The sequence below is a fragment of the Falco cherrug genome, chromosome 5, assembly GCF_023634085.1.
Source record: "Falco cherrug isolate bFalChe1 chromosome 5, bFalChe1.pri, whole genome shotgun sequence".
NCBI lineage: Eukaryota > Metazoa > Chordata > Aves > Falconiformes > Falconidae > Falco > Falco cherrug.
The window spans coordinates 69,211,976-69,231,237 of NC_073701.1; the positions used below are offsets into that span (position 1 = coordinate 69,211,976).

At 49.5% G+C, this 19,262-nt stretch overlaps 1 protein-coding gene across 7 annotated transcripts in view; it reads right to left on the reverse strand.

The window, feature by feature from the left end:
• FRMD4A (FERM domain containing 4A) overlaps positions 1 to 19,262 on the reverse strand; it is a 386,250-nt gene that overhangs the window by 137,468 nt on the left and 229,520 nt on the right. For 6 of the 7 annotated variants that reach the window (XM_055710530.1, XM_055710531.1, XM_055710532.1 and 3 more), the window contains one exon: positions 1,961 to 2,026. In XM_055710530.1, the coding sequence (XP_055566505.1) occupies positions 1,961 to 2,026 (66 nt within the window). Of the gene's footprint in view, positions 1 to 1,960; positions 2,027 to 18,873; positions 19,010 to 19,262 lie in introns of those variants that run through there. The other variant, XM_055710533.1, reaches the window with a different exon arrangement.

Genomic DNA, 19,262 nt, shown 5'->3' on the forward strand with positions numbered 1-19,262 from the left:
GATATTGGAGACATACCTGAATCCAAACATCCCCTTCCTCTGTCATCTGCTCCACCCAAAAGAGACTTATTTACTAAATATTGCCCTGAGTAGAGGCTACCTAACTGCATTGACATGCCTTGTTTAACCAGAAAAGCCTCTGAGGTGCCTCAGAGGACAGTCCTGTACACAGAGGGGCACGGTGGTACTCAGAGATTTAGGTCAACCTGCACGCAACAGAGGTTACTGCTTTGTCTGGCCATGACTTTTTCATAATCACCCCTCCTGGTTTTCCCCATTCATATGTTACTTGAAAACAGCAAAACAATTTATTGTACAAATGAAATTCAGCCATGGGTCACTTGCAAACTAGTTAGTGTGATTTACAGAGCAATTTGCTTCCTGTATTGATTACGAGAAATTCCCATTGAAGGTGTGATCAAACACTTAAAGAATATTATGTGATATTGTTTCTGCTCACTCAGAAGTGGATGCAGAGCTTCCCAAACTGGCCTCCTCAACTGTCATCCTCACTGCAGGTTTTTGTTATTATTGATAAAACCCCCAAATAAGCAAGTTGGCCAGGGCAGCTCATTCAGATTTCCCACCGTATATTTTAAACTGTGATTATTAATATTGGGAGCAGTGCTTTAGCAGAGCTGTTCTTCTCCAATAGCCCATTAATTTTTAATTCAACTAAGAAAAATTTAAACAGGCATTTGTATGAAATAGGAAGCCAAGTGCTGCATCCTTGTGATGAAGGTGGCTGAACTTCCCCCAGCCAGCTGCTAAGCACCAGCAAGCCCACTGCAGCCTGGTGCAGAGATGCTTGTGTGCAGAGGCCACTGGTGTGGTGTTCTGTTTTAATTAGTCATTCCAATTTAGTTGTTCTCATTCCAGCCCTGGCCTGGCTCGTTCACGGTTATCCAGACACTCTGACCGAACGTCACGGGGTGCTGAGGGATTTCACCTCCTCAGTGACGATGTACTTGAAAATATGTTACCCGTTTTGTTACTGGTATTTTTAAGCAACTTTCCAGAAAGCCAGGCTGAACATTTCCGGCCATTCAAGATGCCTTCAGCGCTCCCCATTCAGGTTTGGCTGTGCTGGGCAGGATCCTGCCCCCTTCCCTGCTTATCAGCTGCAGCCGGAGATTTGGGCGCTATGGGAAGTTTCATTTCCTGCTTCTGGGCTGCCTGTGGCTGGCTCGAAGCCTTTCTAAAAGGAACGACATTCTTCTAATTCTTATTATTAACCCGTTGGTGATCTCTGAGACACAAGCCAGAATTGTCAGAAAATCGCAGGGTGCTACAGAACCCATCAGCCCGTCACTACACAGCCAGCACCAGACCTTCATTTTTCCTGCTTTTCCTTTTTTTTAAAAATAAAAATTAAGGCAGATGGAGAGCACACTTGTTTTTAATGTATATTTGTGTTTGACACATGATTTGCAACCTCTGCAATGTCTCAGGCGATGCCTGCCTGTGGCACAGCCACCGCAGCCTCTCCTGCTGCCAGCTGGGCTCGGAGTGCAGGTGGGTGTGTGGGGCATGGCCACCTCCAGCTTGCTGCCCAGCACCGTGCCCCAGCAATCCAGGATGGCAAGTAAAGAAGATAAAAACAAATGCTGTATTTTAAGCAGATGCAACACATTTCTCAAAGCTAAGCGATGCCTCAAAAAATAGCTAAGTGATACAGTAACGGTGTCAGAAATGGCCAGAGCTGCTTTTCTATCTCACTGGCAGTGACTGGGACAGTTTTGGCACAGAATAAAGCAAAATATGTCCTAAATTAGTCCTTCCGACAGATATGTCTTTGCAGATCCTTCCCACCCAGCACTAATGCTTCTTCCCTGAGTTCCGCAGGCAATTACAGCGTGAAGTTGCTGAAAGAACCAGCTGAAAACCCTTATTTTTCCCCATCCCAGCGAAAATGGGCACCTGTAGCAAACTATCGCATGGCGAAACACGTGGTTCCTACCTGAACGAGGAGCTCCAGCTTCCTGTCGTCAAGGAGGTGCACTTGGCATCTGCGGCCCTCCGTCATCTGCAAGAGAGAAGACACACATGTGTCAGGGTGCTCAGCTTTCCAGCCTGGCATGCGGCTCCCCCAGTGCAAGCAAGAGGCTTTCATCTGCAGCGGTGCTTTCGGTTTGTGTTGTGGGTTTTTGTTTGTTTGTTTGTTTTAATAATTAATTCCCTTTCTTTTTGCACTGGGGGAAAGAAAAGGCTGGAAAAGAAAAGCCATCCCGGTAGCTGTCATGGAGCAGTGTGTGGTGTCTGCTTGGATGCAGCTGCTGGGAGGAGGTTGTTCCAGTGTGAAAAATGGGGCCAGGGCGATGGTTTGCAGCATAGGGGCCCCGACATTTCATACCGCAGCCTCTGGCTCTGCAGCCAGCTTGGCCGGCGGAGGAGATATCAAGACAAGTTTCTCCCAAACCCCTCCGCAGCAGTGATTCAACCATCCTGGAGACAGCACAGAGCAAGCAAGGCTCCTCCCTGGGCTGTGCTGACAGTGCTCCCTGGGGTTGCGCCAGCTGCTCATTTGGCCCAGAATCTCAAAATGGGCTTGTCCTGCCCAGGGTGTCCTATTTAACCTGTACCGCAGGAGCCACTTGTGATATAATTATACTGATGTAAAGGTGCTTCCATACCAGTATAGTTTATTCAACTGTTAACAAATAATAACACTTTCAGGTTCTTCCAAGGTCCTGTATATTGGGCTGCTAAGAAATAAATGAACCATGGTCTGAGGAAACGCCTCTATAGTCGGCCAAGCCCTTCCTGGCTCTCCTCCTGCATGGAGCCCCGTAAGCGAGAAGCAACTCTGTTTTGTAGAGTTACGAATCCCGACTCAGCCCCGCACAGCCCTTCAGTGTGCACAGGCACAATCCCGCTATCTGCTAATGGGATGTAGACCACCTAAGCTTCTTTGCCTCTTGGAAATCCCTTCCTTCAGCATGACTTAGCAGCATGCAGGCAGCCCCCCCGCCGTGGGCTCACCCCACGACACTCACACATGTCTGGACCCACAGCAGCGCAGACTCAGCTCAGCCCCACGGCGTGGCTCAGTCCCCCAGGGACACACCACCCTCCAGCCAAGGCACCAGCCTGCATGGATCTCTCTATCAATTTAATGATATTTTGTGCCATGGTGAGTCCTAAAGCATCACCAGAAGGGAGCAGAGGGTCCACAGGAGCGTGGCAGGAGGACATACAGGCTGCTGGGGACGTGGCTATTGCAAAGCCCTGGGCATTTCTGGCCTCACATCTCCCCACCAGCGCAGGCTGAGCTGAGCCTCTGATGCAAAGCTGCCTTGCAGAGAGCGGGGAGATGTGGGCTCAGGGGGTTAACTGAGGACAGCTCAGCTTTCTGCTTTAGCTTGCAGCTTAAAAACCACTCGCTCCTGTGGCCTGATGGGGCTGGATGTGATGGCATCCAGGAGGTGGTGGTGGATGCCCCACCATCAACTTCACCTGTCTGAGAGCCCAGGTGGTGTGTGGCTATTGCCATGGGATTTGCGACTTTAGCCATCGCCAGCAGCATCGCCCTCACCTTGCCGGTTGCTGGCTCTTGGCACATGAGCCTGCCTGGCTCTCCTGGGTACTCCTGTCCTCCCCCTTGCCAGCTCTGTCCCACATTCATCTCCCCCTTTCCAGGGGCCAGGACAGACCGAGTTTTACCCTGGCCCCAGAATCTTCCTCACAGCAGAAATTCAGATGTGCCAACAACTCTAGCGAGCCTCAAGGTGGCCATGCAAGATATGGAGTTTATTACCAGACAGCTTCAGTCAAAATGAGCTTTTCCCTTCAACCCACCCCAAATTTGCAATCCTGGAATGCACAACCCCATGTGATCCAAGCAGACTTCACCCCCGTTGTTAACTCACACCAGCATGTCTCTAGAGTATCGTGCATGCTAAATAATATCGCTTTCCTTCTCATTTTCCGTGAGCATCACTGGAGCCCTGGCATTGCAGCCGAAGGGAAGCCTTGTAAAACAAAGCTTCTCATAAATGTCAGCCAGTTACCGTCATGGCAATAAATCTGACTTCTTACCAGAGTTCCCTCCAGTAAGTAATGTTATGCAAAATATGGCTTCTCATAAGGTATATGACTCGGTGAGTGAGGTTTTTCTCTATGAAGCCTGTATTAAACAGCCTTCAGCTCAGTTGTAAAACTAAGCCAGAGGCTCGCAGAAGGGCTTTGCAATGGTTTGTCCTGCTAAGAGTAAGAGCCATGTGGATCATGTTCACGTGGGCACAGGGAACAGCAAGTTTGCTTTGCTGTGCTTCCCCGGCAGATAAAACTCCGAGTGGCTGAGACCTGCTCCAGCATCTCTCTCATTCTCTTACTGCCACATATCTGCTGCATCCCTAAGACAGCGACGATGCACTGATATTCCAGTTTGAATAGGTGTTTACCCAAGGCAAGAGATACAGCAGTGAGTTTATCGTGGCAGTAACATACTATGGCAGGGATGGAAACACAGTCCAGCTCTCATGTGTTACACTCCATCGGTTATAACAAAGTTGAAATAAGAATGCAAGAAGGTGAAAGGGGGAAGGAAGAGGGCAAATTTTCAGAGATGTTTGTGTTTTAGTCTTTCAGGAAAGTGCTTGCTTTCTGTGTGGAGCTTTTTTAGCTCTCCATGCTTTTCCAACCCAGTTTCATACCCCCTTAGTGCTTTCACTGCTTAAAAAAATCCCAAATGCAAACAGCTGGTAACATGAAGTATATGAATAAAGTGAAGCTCTGAAATGTAGCACATGGTGGTGGACTAATTCCAAGGCATTTCAGGAACATCCCTTGCAGAAAAGGGGGAGGGAAAACACTCTGCTTTCACATCAGTTTGTCCCCAGCAGTTCTGTCCATCAGCAAAGTGGCTGTCAAAGATGACGATCCTTTTTTGTAGTTTGGCCATGCAGTGTGTGAGCACGCTGCTAAGGCATGTACTTTATTTCTTTAGTACCGCCTTGTTTCTGTGCCTCTCAGTGGTTTGAAGGTTCATGCTACAGACTAATGACCCCAGCTGCTGGTCTGCAGTTTTCACCTTGGCTTTTCTGCACTAGAGGGGGTGAAGAGCTGGTGCAGGAGCTGGAGAGGGTGCATCAGCCACCGTTCAGTCTCAGGGGGAGAAAGAGACCCGGTACTGGCCCCTGCTCCCAGCCCCATGTACCAACACAGACAGTGAAGGAGCTTCTGGTTTTGTCTTGGCTGACACCTTGAAGCTCAGAAGGACCACAGTGTATGTGGCTGAAGATCTGCCATGGTATTTCCTTCTGTAGACAAAGTAGGATGCCCAGCCATGGGGCTTCTTACCTCCCTTAGAAACAAATGATGCTTTCCAAGAGAGAAAAGACAAGAAGGTAAGGGACAGACTTCTTACTTGATTTAAGCTAAAATAGGATTGTCCTGCCCTCCCTCCTTTCTGTTTTATTATTCCGCTAGGTGTCTGAAGCCCACACTATGTGCTTTTTTGCATCATCAGATCAACACAAACTCTGCTAGTTTGTCAGATCAAGAAATGGGAACGTTTCAAAGCACATTGAGAAGGAACTGATTTAATACAGTCTGTCTGGGTGAAAGGTGCTGCTTCCGATGCTTTGCAAATTGGCTGATCTGTGCTATCTGCTGCACTGCAATGGACAGAGCTGTGGCTGGCTCTAGGGCAACAAGTTGGGGAACCCCTTCTGCTTCTCCCAGAGAAGGGAAATCAACACCAAAGCCCTATAGGTGGAAACATGGGAGCGGGAGGGTTGAACTAAGAACTAAGCATAAGTAGCACCAGCGTCTGGATGAAGACTCCAAGGATTGAATTAAAGTTCTCCTCACCCAAGGCTCTAACTCAGAGTAGGATGGGGGAAACTGAGAGCTAAAAGAGGCCAAGGAACAGCTTTCCCTTCACCATGGAAAAAAAAAATCCCAGCAAAGAGACAAGAGGCAATGGTTGAGTAGAGCTGTTGACAGAAGAGGACGCTTGATGTGGCAGAGAAGTGGGGAAGCTTGCTCATGATCAAATCCTGGCTTTCACCATGAGCTCAGTGACAGCCTCTCAGTTTCCTTCTGGAGGGCAAGAGCCCTCCACCCTAATTCTAGAAAGTAAAAGGCCAAGTGTCTAGTTCAATCTAACAGTCAAGATGCCCTTGATGCTCAAAGCGGAGAGAACTTCCATACATTTCAAGTTAGGTGAGACAATTCCTAGGGGAGCTCCACGGTTATGCCTGCTGCTCTCTCATCTGCAACTCAGCCAGGATGATGCTGTATCTGCATCACCCCCCCCCCCCCCCCCCCCCAAATTTCCAATGCTTCTCAAGATGTGTGAAGAGGTGGGACTGTGTTACACACTCCTGAGTGCTAACAGTTCATCCATATGGCAGGGAGCTGCACGCGCCGGGTGTGAATATGGGCCACGTGAATTTTATGGGCCAGACTTATCACGAAGTCAGATGGAAATAATGCGCCAAAATACAGAACAGATTTTTTTTTTTTCAAAACAGCTCAGTACGTCACATTTTTCTGAAAATCTGCCACTTCTTTTAGTGCCTGCACATGCGGCATGAACCCCGAGCGCTTGGAAAGCTGAACACAAGTGCTTTTAAAAAGCTCTGTCATTTATATACATGAGTGTGTTAAGACTAGGGATAACATATCTTCAATACCCAAACGCAGCACTTGTAAGTCATGTGGAGATCTGAAGCAATGTGTCTGTGTGAATGAGGTGCTGGATTAGTGTCCAGGAGAGCTGATTCTATGCAAGGCATGCATGCTTTCTCCTTGGCTTCTGCACCTTGATGGGAAAACTGATGCTGACCTCCTTTGCAAAATGCTTTAAGATCCATCAGTGACAACAAGACCTGACATACACACTTTTTCAGACTGACATGGGGATGCTTCAGAAAGGAGAACTATCTCATGGTTACCCATGGGATCTTCTGAATCATAGCTGTTTTTCTTAAGGAAAGGACGTTTTAGTTACCTGTATCACAAGACTTTAAATCTCCTTTGGAGACTCCTACCCAAATATTTACGCAATGGGTTTTCTAGGGAAGGCAGGCTGGTGGTTATTTTGCTCTGCAGCATGAATTGCTCTGGCAGCTGCCCTCTTCTCTACTCATCTTTGCTGTAACTCCAAACATCGTCTTGGAGAATCCTATAAACTGCCCGCGACATAGCCCGAAACCTGCACTGTGCTCAGCTAATCCCCGCGCGCCCATCACTTCATCACTAAATTATCAGCAACTGCCCACAGAGCCACCCCATCCAACACAAACAGTGAAGGCGATGGGAGGAAACAGCTCCAAAGGGAACCTTTCCCTTTCAAAATGAAAAAACCCTCCTGGTGAAACCGCCATCACACTAAATAACTCAAAGGCACCAAATGCAAATGCTATTTACAATGGCAGTTCTATAAATATCTGCAGCATGTTTCATTAGCCAGTGACTGCAGAAATAGAGGAATATGGCGTATTCTTCCATGAATCAAATCAGAAATTATAATTGGAGGCAGAATATTTCCTAAACGCTCACTGCCTGTATGGGAAGCAATTACTGTGCTGAATACACAGAAATCTGTGTCACTTTGCTCACCGTTTGGACAGACCCACTGAAAGGAGATAGGGAGAGATGACAGCCTGCTGATTACAATAAATTATTAGATTAAACATCCTGCGCTCACTTGACCACTTCTTACTGCCTTCTCATCCTGGCAACTCCTAAGCTCGTAGGGAGAGAAAGGGAGGAAAAGCGGCACGCTTTGGATGTCTGCACAGTTTATCTCGCACATGTGGCAGCACTTTGCTGGATTGGGGCTGGTCTTGCAAGAGTTCGTCTGTTGCACTGACCAGCACTGTCTCTTTGTTTGCATGTCTCCATCTGTCATCTCCTGCCCTACACTCACACTTCAAAATCCTGGAGGAATGGACTATCTTTCTTTTTTATGTCATGTGTTTGCAGAGCATCCTCCCTATTTGCTGGTCTGCATCAGCACTAATAAATAATACTGACGGTGACTGGGATGAGGGTGGCTGTGAGACGACCTGCAAAGGGCTCAGCTGCATGGCTGATTCTTGCATGGGCACCTGGTTACATGGCCACGGCTGACTGTGCTTGGTGGGGAGCAGCAGGCAAGGCTCTGCCCAGAGGAGCCTGCCCTCAGGGCGTGCTGTTTTTTGCAGTTGTGTCTCAGCAGGAACAATCCCTGAAGGAGTGAGGTGACTTGGTGCAAATCCAGTTCATCTGCCCCACTCATGGGGCCTGCATGCCACTGTGCGCTGGTGTGTGCATCACCGTGGTTTGCAGCACTGCTCATGCCACCTCATGGTCCAGGTCCTAAGCCCCCATGCACACTCACTTTCCCTGCTCTTCCCCTTCACCAGAAAGGGCCACACTGAGGCAGGTTGGCTTCCACCCAAGTCTCGGTGGCTCAAAGCTTGGAGGATGGGGAGACAGTTGGGAGAAACTGTTGTTCCTGAATGATCCTCATTGCTATCATTTATTTCCATGAGTCTTTCCGAAACCAACAGTGGAAAGTCTGGTTTGCAATTTGGTTTTCAAGAGAGAGGAAAATTACTTTAATTTGGCTCAAGGCTCCTGGCAAAGGGAATACAGGTCTGTATGGCCTGCCCTGTCTGTAAATGTCAGTGACACAGCACATAATGTGGGCTGAGCTTTCTGAAATAAGCCAATACAGAAGTACCAACGTTTGTCACTGCAGTGAGTAGGAATCCATTAGACTTCTGCCATTCCAATTTATTCATGTCACGATTTCTCATTGGAAGGGCTATTTGGTGCTCTGGAGCAGGAAAGGTTAGCTGTAAGCCAGTTGTTTTTTCCCTAGGAAGGGTATCCCAGCCGTGTCCTCATGCATCTGCCACCTTCTAGCAGTACTTCTGTAGCAGAATGAAGATATTTAAAGAAACAGGAGCATCCTTTTTACTGTTCCCTTTCAAGGGAACTTGGTAGCAAATGTAGCTTTGGACCTGAAAAGATGGGCCCAGGAAAGATGCTGTAGATGTGGATAATGGTGGTGCGAAGAGAAGTAGATGATAGCTGATGCATAACCAGACTCCACCTTCTCATTGCAGCATGGGTTTACCTGCTATGGAAGTGCTCTGAGGCTCTGTGAAATACATGCACAGTCCATAGCTGGATCGAATGACCACCACACCAACGATGATGCAACATCTCCCACAGGTTTGGTAGGACTGGCGGAACGTACCACCTTTCCCTGCCAGCCTTTTTATCCCACCCGTTGAAAAATCATTGTCCTCACCCATGGACTAGGGAATGGAGATGAAGTTGCCAAAACTGCGGTTAAAGATTCTGCTCTAAAAAAGCCCTCTCCTGTCCTGTGGGAAGGGAGTGCTGCTACCCTTTGGAGGAGCTTGATGTTACCCGCTGCATGGGGGATCTGCACAGGGGATGCGTTTAAGAGGGTTGCATCAAGTGCTGCAGTCATTTCTGCAAACGCTCATTTGCCAGGAAAGGAAAAAACAACCAGCTTCAGTAATTGGAAAGCAAGAGTCTTCCTCAAGAAAGGAGGAGGGACAGTGTCAGCCTCGGTGTCACTCCGGTGGAAGCGCCCCGTGCCGACCCAGCCATTGTGTGGATGCCGATGGGGAGCGATGGGATAAAAATTAAGGTGAGCTAAAGGCTGAGTGATCTGGTGACTTTCCTGTTTTGTCTTGAGAGCTGACAAAAGAATTCCTGGCCTGCCCAGGGGCTCCTCGCTTCCTCTGTGCAGTGCTTTCCAGCCTTGCTCAGGCTCCAGCATCACCCGGGGACATCTGCACAGGTTATTTCTCACGCTTCCTCTAAACAGCGCTCAGCAAAAATGCTCTGATTCAGCAAAGCGCATGGCTGTGTCCATAAATCCCTTTTATTTCAGTGTGACATAAGCAAGTGTTTAAGTGGCTTACTGTATCAGGGCTGAAATGAAAAACCGTCTCCTACGGTTCTTAAGTCCATTTACAACATCAAGCAATAACTCTCAGGCGAACTTTAAAGCTGGGAACGGTGCGTCTTAACCTCAAAACACTTGGTGCTTGAGCCATGTAGTTAGAATTAAATCTAATTCCAACATCTTAAATTAGCCAGGGTATTACCCAGTAAACACCTAAATCGCCTCTCTGAGAGCGGCTGGCCTCGGGGGCCTGATTTCGCTTATATCCTGAGATAAGAAAGTCCTTTCCTGGACAGGCTGGCTTCCTCACTGGAATGGAGGTTGTGCTAGTTTATGTCACGTATTGTTTTCTTTCTTAAAAATAATACAGATCTAAACCTTTTCAAATACAAAGGGAAGCAGAACGTCTCTTGCCCTCCCTGCCTTCTGGTGTTGATGGGAGGAGGAGGGGGCATTCCCAACACATACTATTCACTACATTTGACTCTTTCGCCCTCATAACTCTTTCCATTCCCTTTCTTGGCCAAAAAATAAAGCAGTTGCCAGCTTAAAAATATATCAGCTTCCAAGCATTATCCCCACTCTTTACAAAACAGGAGTGGAGAGGGTAGGAGCTTTGATATAGTTGGTCAGAGCATCCTCTGAGCTCTGGAGCTGAGGCTGATGACAGCGGGGGTGACAGAGTTTTCAGTATTATTTATTATTTTTAGCCTGTGGGAACCCCTTCTGCACTCAGGAAAAGTGTGTCTTGATAAACCCTGACTCAGCCAGTCAGTTGTGCAGGTGGTTCAATGTAGACACCTGCTTCAAATGTTTTTAGGTAAAGAACATACCACAGCTCTTAAAACATTGCTTCAAATTGGGATTCTGTAGGTATCTCCTCCACTTTTACCTGGGAAGCCTGTGCTGCTCCTACAGCCCCTCTGCATGTGCAGCATGCTGCCTGCACCCAGTGATGGGTGAGGGCTGTGTGCACAATAAATAATAAATAAATAATTGTGCAATCGAGGTGGCGCAGCTGCTCCTCCTCCCGCCAGCTCAGGGCTCTTCCCTGCTTTCAGTGCTTTTGTGCAAATGTGTTTTAATTGATGCAGGGAATGGGGTTTCCATCCTCTCTTGCCAGGCTTTCCTGCACAGCTTCATTGACCTGGTAGATCAGCTCCTGCCTGGAGCTGACCCCAAGTCTGGGTGAGAGAAGAGAGCTGTGGTGCTGCTCAGCTGCTCATCGTTCCTTACGGAACAGATGACGAGCTGTTCACACTGATCGTTAAGGAGCATCTTTAGGTGCTGTGAAGCTGCTTGATCCATATGAAACCATTGCAACCAGAGGGTCACATCCTACAGGCAGTGGAAGGTGAGTGGCTGGGGCAGCCTACAGCTTCATCCTGCCTTACGGACCTTGGAACTGTTCATCTGTGCTGTGCCATCCATCTGTATGCCAAAGTAATGCCCAAAGGCTGCAAAAGTGCCACTATCACCAAAAAACAGCAAAACCCAAGCCCCCTTCACATTTAGGTGAGTAAGACAAGTAGACAATCCTCCTTGCTGCCAGCTTCCCAGTTAACACCCAAGAAAACTTGCCCTGTATGTGAACTTCTCCTGAGCTAACTCAGCTCAGCCAAACTGTGTGATCATCTGGATTTTGCGAGCTTTTCTTTGGCCCCCCCTCCCCCTGGACCCCTCCAGGTGAACTTATTTTCTAGATAATAACCACTTCAAGGCAAGTTCTGTAGTTTCATCCAGTGTTTGGACATTACATACAAGGGCCATGATCCATCATTTGGGTTGCCAGTCCCTCATGCAGCCTGAAGAAATAAATATCAATGGCAGAACCAAGATGGGATGCTCAGAGGGAAAAAGGATAAAGGGTCTTTGCACAAAGACAAGCAGCATGGTCCTGGGACAGGTACTTCATCAACTTTTGAGCATAACCATGCTTCAAGAAAACCATGATAGGTCCTGGGAAGGTCTTGCTATGCATGAAGGACAAGCATGGTCTAAGGGAAAGGATTCTAAATTATCTGCCGGGGCAACCCTTTCCCAATGATGGACCCTGCAGCCTTTTGTAAGTCACATCAGCTTCTCCGCGGGGAATCCTGGTCCTTCTGGTTCATTCCTTGCTATGTACTGCGGCAAGCACCGTGAGTCACCATCACGATAATGTCCATGTGGCACTAAAGTACATAGTGATACATTATTATTGTTATTTTCTCCAAAGATGTTAGCATGTCTATTAATCTCTCCTACATCTGACTTTTTAAATTCCTTGTAAACATACATAAAAATGTATTTTTTTTGGTACAGCTTCACACTTCAAACATGGCATATTTTCAGCAAACTGTTCCAGATATCACTTGTTTGTGCATGCAGACAGGGTGGTAATTACATGAGAGCTTCCAAGTCTTCTGGGAAAACATTTGCAGGAGGTTTGGTTTAGTTATAGAGGAGAACAAGACAATTTACTTGCTCCTGAAACTAGTGTGATTTGCTGGAGAAAAAAAAAATCAATGCAGGTTCATAGGAAGATGACTGAAGTGACCCAAGGCAGTGGAAGCAATAGTATGTGTGAAATATTTTTAAAGGACAAATTAAGATTTAGGGCTCAAAGTGTCCTTTTAGCACTCATTGAGTGTTTTATACCTACTGTATCACTAAGCATTTGGAGGTGCGATTGGTGATTGCCCTAATCAATGGAGCCAAGGCACTGGGCAGTGCATCACTCAGATATTCTGTAATCAATAGATAGCACTAAGCAGTATTATATATAACACATAATAGAAAACATACTTGCAAAAGTCATTCCAGATGTGAAAAAAAAAAAAAGTAAAAAGTTAATCTATACACAGAATTGGTTTGGTGGGGTTTTTTTTTCCTTGTTTTGAATAACACTCTGAGAACTGATATGTTTCCAGTGGAAAAATATGTCACCGGGTTGTTTCCAGCCACTGCTAATCAGTGGGTTTGACATACATTTGATGTCGAGAGCCGGGGCTGCGGCTGGTGCCCAGGCTGGGCAGCCGCCAGCGGTTCTGCCTGAGCTGTGACAGCTGACAGGGTCGGTGCTGGGTGGACATCATCCCCGACAGGGTTTCACAAGAAGGACAGGGTGAGGTGCAGAGCACATTCAAATGACAAGCAGCTGACTCATCCTCAGAGATGCAGGTGTTTTCAGAAATGAGCTCTGGTTGCAAAAGTCTGGTTTGACCATTTCTGCTCATGCTTCATTCCGGAGGGTACTCCATGCTGAGCAGGGCAGAGCTGGGGCCAGGACTAGGAGACCTCCCCACAGCCTCTGCCTGCACACCTGTGTGGGTGAGGAGCATGAAGGGGTCCTACCTGCCTTCTCTTGTCCTGATAGCTCCTGACGCTGAGCACCTGTGTGTCTGCTGAGGACTAGATCTAAGGCTAGCCCCACTCTGGGCTCAAGTGGGGAAAACTGCCTCTGGAACACATAGCCTGAGCTTTTATACTCCCATTCATCTTCTGACTATACTGGGATTTTGCATCACCTGTACCAAGAATGCTTCGGCGATTGGTGCAGCAAGACCGGGTCCTCTCTGCATCAGGACGCCTCACAACACGATAAATACAGACACCCTGCAATCTCTGCACAGGAGGAACCTGGAATAAATGCCTCAGCTTGAGCCTGTCTTTGTAGCAGATGCCTCTGCCTTTTAAGAGACAGGGAAGGATGCTCCCTTCTTGAAGAAAACACAGCAGCTCTTTAATACTGTGCAGGATCGACGCAAAAGAGTTAAGGATGGGAAGCAAAGAGGGAACAGCCTGATGCAATGTCTGCAAACTCAGCGGCTGGATCCAACACCCCTGAGCCTTAAGCTCCCAGGATTTAATACGTGTTTTGGACCAACCTTCTGCCATGTACACAATTGACTGTGACTGTGAGACAGGGCTGAGACAGTGAGGACACAGCCCAGTACCTCTAGATTTGCAGATTGCCCCCAGAACAGCCATCGGTACTCCCAGACTGTTTCACAAATCATCTTCTACAGTGCAAGACAAACTCAGGGCTTCCCTCCAGCTCTCCCTGGACATGACCAGGCACAAGTCTCCTTCTTCCCCCATTCCCACCGCCTCCTGCAGCACAAGCCCAGGTGACACCTTCAATGGCCCCCAACAAGGCGCAAAGCATGCCAGGGAACCCAGACCACTTCAGGCAGTGCTTTTTTGCAGACTTTTTTTGGTCTCGCCAGTTCAGAATTGCAGAAGACACTGGCAGTTACCTTCCAGATTTATTTTCCAGCATGCTTCTGCGCTGGGGTGTGCACGAGCACACAAAGGAAGCACTGTATCTGATTACATATCCCCTAAATCATCCGTGTCCCCTTGGGTGTCCCATTTCATTGGGAAATAAGAGTGTCTGGTGGTACACAAGAGCACACATGGCAGCCACATGTTGAGATGATGGGCATCTTCACAAAACCCTAGCTGGGGTTAGCCAGGAGAGATACCATCCATGCAGAGCAAGGACAAAACTGTTTTTAAAGGTGGAAAAGAGTTCTACCCATGCTCCCCTTTCTAGGACAGGAACCACGTTCCAGCTTCAGACTTTGTGTGCTGTCTTTCCAAGCTGCTCACTTGATGCAGCAGCTTTCCACCCCCGGGTTGTCCTGCGTAACCCTGGTGTGAAAGCAGCCAGGTCAGCCTGTGCCTGCTTTGCTATCTGCAAAGCACTTCCCGGCATGGAAAATTTCAGCTCTGATGGATGGGATGCCAACAGCGCTTGCAGCGTGTGTGGTATGGCTGCAACCTCATTCGATCCCACGCGGTCAGGAAACCCAAACAAGGGTGGATTTATTTTGGTTGGGAGATCTGGGAACTTCTAAGAAATAAAAAAACCCAAATATAATCTAAACACGGAGCATGAGCATTGTGGGTTGGCAAGCCCAACAGCCATTGTCAAAATGTTACGTGTTACATGTGGAAGTGTACTCACAAAGGATTTCTGTAGCCAAAATGGGAATATCAACCTCTTCTTGGTTTGCAGCTTTCTAGGAGATTTTCAGCAGACACTGAATTTTACAGTGAATTTCAGTTAAAAAGGGTCAACTTGCCTCCCTTTTTTCTGACCTCAAAGACTTTTCCCAAAGATTACTACTCTAGGTCACACCACATCCCACCAGTGCAGACAGAGAGTGAAAAGAGCATTTTGCTACCCACTAGTGATCTTTTCTTGAGGGTGGGACACATCAACTGTTTAACACCACGTGAAAATGTCACACAGAAGCTCAGGACAAGAGCAGAAGGATGGTGTACCTGCCAGGAAAGGAGCCAGATGGGGTTGTCAGCAAGAGCATCGTTAACTCCACTGGAAACGAGATGGTCCCTGTTCCTTCGGTGTCCTTTGCACCACAAGGCTGGGCAAGGGCTGAAGTCCCATCCCACCCAGTGGAGATGCACTCAGAGTATCTGGCACCATCCATGGGGCCACAGAAAAATATAATAGAGACATGAAGCAGGGATGCACTGGGAAGGGGAGGTACATCAGGCTCTTCTACTCATTTTGGCAAGCAGCCTACTACAGCCCAATGTAGGCAAGGAACAAACCTTCAGACTGCCATCGACCCACGAGTAGGTGGAGTGCAAAGGTGATCTGGAGCGGAGAGAGGCAGGATCAAACCCTATGTGACTGTGATTCATCATCATGAAAGTGCTCCCAGAAGCTCAGAGCTGATCAAATAGCTGGCTGGGGTTTCTTCTCAGCACCAGATCAGAGAGAAAAGCAGTCAAAGTAATTTTTTGGTCATTGATAGGACTCCAGAGCAGAAGGCAGAGGCTCCAACTCATTGTGCAGCCTTGGAAAACTGTGGCTTTCTAGGAAACAGCACGTATTGAGATTTACAGGAGGGTTGGGCATTAAGTTGTTAAAAGTCTGGGAGAAGGAGAAATAGGAGGGGATGTTGTCAGCTGCAGGGGTCCCCAAGGCCATGCTGGGCAATCCGCGGCTGGCTTAGGGAACCGTATGGCCTGGGAGAGGCTGGGACAAACTGGGATTTGGAGCTGGAGGAGGCTTGCAAGCAATTAAACTGCAGCTTAACCTTGTCAGACCTTGCTGCCTGCTGGGCTGCCGTGCTCTGGTTGCACTGTGGCTGCAGGGCAATCTGCACCTTCAGCCGCTGGAAGGAGCAAAGTGGCAAGGATGACTAGAGACTGGCATTGCCGAGTGACCTTGGAGTCCATCTGTGCGCCCAATTACACCCCATCCTGCAATGAAGCATGAGGACCCTGGGGAGCCACTGTCGCTGCTCTTATGGCTCACCCTGCAGCACGGCCTCCCTCCAGGTCCCCAAGAGATGGGTCATTTGTGGGATGGTTCCCAGCTATAGTTTGGATGCAGCTCAAAGGCACAGGAATACTGCCTGCCTCAAACCTAGGGTGTTTTGAATGAAAGACACCCAAGGTCCTTGGGAGCCGAGCGTAAGCATGGACCTATGCCGGACAGCAGCCTTTGCTTGTCCCAGTGATCCAGCCTGCTCCTGCTTAGTTCACAAGGAGTGTGTCACACAGTGCCTTACCGTGTCTTCAGGGGACACCACTAAGCCCTACGGTGAATTTGGTTGCTGTTGGATCAACACCCCCCCTTTATACCTCCCCTGGGTGTCTCACCTCTTGCAGTGCATGACCCTTCCTTGTCCTTCGCAGTCCTACCACACTGGCACTCGAGACTTCAGGCACTCTCCAGCCCTTTTCAAATTCTCCCTAATACAGCTTTTTCTCCCTCATCCATACCGTGCAGTTTTACTTTGCTGTCTGTTGAGCTGCATTCAAACCTTCTGCCGTTATTCACACAGCAAGCAGCAGTACCAACGAAGGAGATATGTACCACTGTAATTACCTGTGATACCTGGGACTAGACTCCATGGCTTGGGAAGTCTTTTCCTGTCTTATGTCCCTACTAACAACACCCAACACACTGACCAAAGCTCTTGGCTTGGTGAAACAGTTTGACATGATGTCTATGGAAGATGCTGTCCTCACCAAGTGATGCGACGTTGCCATACGGGCTCCGAGTGACCAATGCTGAGACCACAGGTATCACCAAGTATTGACTTGCATTTTTAATGCAATAACCAGTTCAGATGCCTGGCAATGGGACCACCAGAAACCATCTACCAGGAGAAATGGGTAGCTTTGCCCCAAAGAGTTGTGAGTGGCTCACTAGTGCAGCTATGCTCAAATAATGGCAGAGATCCCGTATTTCTAGCCTGGGTGTTTAAAACAAAAATTCACCTAAGAACGAAATGTTTATTTCACAAGTGCATAAATCCACATGCTATGCCCCACTGGCACAGTTACCCTCTCTGTGGGAACTGATTTGGATGGGGCCACCTGCAGCGTGAAGGATGACAAGTGCCAACTCCTTCAGCCAGTTTGATCCTCAGAGAGACACAGCTGCCCTTAGCAGCAGCGTGAGGTGGTGCCGAGCTGAAGACCCTTCAGCATATCCCCTCTCATTACAAGAAGCAATATCTCCTTAGCTCCCCGCAGCTTCTGCCACAGTCCGCTTTGCTCAGCGGCACAGCTGGGCTGCAGAAACCGCCCCAGAAGCAGCTCTCCTTCCTGCAGCACGTGGCACCTCCCTGCCTGACACCAGTACTTAAAACCACCTTAAAAATATTAATAGTTGGAAGAGGACAAGCTACCAGTAACTCATGCCAGGAAGGTCAACACAAGCAGCTCTGAGCCACCAAGCCGAGCTGGTGCACCATTGCCCAGCCAGGGTTAGCATCGCGGGTTCAGGGTAGTGTGCAGGCAGCAACGCAGGCAGCAGCCCTCCCGCAGGCCCTCTGCCACCACCGCAAGGAAAAAGGGGATCAGGCTGACAGTTTTAGCTCCATCGAGATGTCTCTGGTGCCTGGCAGGCAATTCTAGGCAGGGAAAATGGCACAGACACCCATGCTGGTAACAGCCCCCTCCATGCACGGATGGCGGATGCTCATCAGACCCTGGGGGGCCAAACCAGAGGGAGCTGGGTCTGAGACACCCCGATATCCAGCTGCGGCTGGGCAGAGCCGGGATCCAGCCTCTCTCAATACCCGAAGCACTAGTTCAGCCGTGCCCATGGAGTGCGGCGCGCAGGAACCAGCACCACACCCCCTTCCCGGCAGAAAAGGCGAGCAGTGCCGGGGTTTTTGTTCCGGACGATGTTTTAAAATCCAAAACCAAACCAACAAGCTGGGAGTTCAGCTTTCCCTGTGACCTGGCTTGCCTGGAAGAGGAGATTTGCTAGCTCGCTCCTGTATCTGTGTGTGTTATATTGCTAAACTGCTGCCAGGGCTATTATTAGAAACAATTGTCTCTCCTGGAAATTTTATATAGAGGCTTGAAACAACTTTTCTCATGCCTTCTCCAGCAGCCAGCGGGCTAACAATGCTGCCGGGAGACGCTCCTTACACGGAGCATGTCTGCAAGGCGTGCGGCTAGATACACCCGTGCAGGCACAGCCTGGACACCGAGCCATTTATTTGTCTTTTGTAGCCCTGGATCCGTAGCAACTTTTCTACCCCGAGCTTTAGCAAAAGGTGGATAGAGGAAAGGAAACACAAGCCAGGGGGGCTTTACCCTTTGCGTAGCCCCCAGCTCTGCGTTAAACTTGCTGCAGCCATTTGGAAAGGGAAGGAGCAGTCCATCTTAGCAGTCAGTGGGGACAGGCATCCAGATTGCTTGGGGGGGTGGGGGAGAAATCGCGGCACCAGCTTCTCCTCCCCACACCCTCTCGTGCAAAAAAACCCAGCCGCCGGGCTCGCCGCCGTTACTCGCCCACTAAATCCAGGGGTTTGGGGCTGGGCTTTGTGTTTTTGGAAAGGACAGCGAAGGCAGATGCTGCCCACGTTTCCCTCTGGTTGAGCTAAATGGAGGGAGGGGGCGTGGAGCCGCCCGCACACTGCGGCTGGGCTTCCCCCGCGGGGCCGGGGCTGGCAGGGGAGCCCCGGCCCGCCTCGCCTCCCCGCCGCAGACAAAGACCCCGTTACCTTCTCCCGCTCCCTCGGCGGCTCCGTCGGCCCCTCAGCTCCGAGCCCGGGACGAGCGCATCCCCGCCGCAGCGCCGGCAGGCCGCGTTCCTACCGCGCCGCGTCCATCGCCCGCGTCCCCGCCGTGGGCTGCGCGGGGCCGGCGCGGCCCTGCCCTCGCTCCCGGCCGCTCCTAGGCCGGTCCCATGCTCCGTGCCGGGGTGCCCTGACCCTCCTTTCCCCCTTCTCCTTCCCCTTCCCCGCCTGCCGGCCCCCGGCGCCCGGCTCCTGCGCGGCCGCCGCCGCGCTACGAGGCTGCGAGGCTGGAGTCGGGGAGGGAGGAGGAGGAGGGGGGAGGGGGGGAGGAAGGAGGAGGAAGGCGGGAGGAGGGCAGCGAGCAGCAGTTGGCG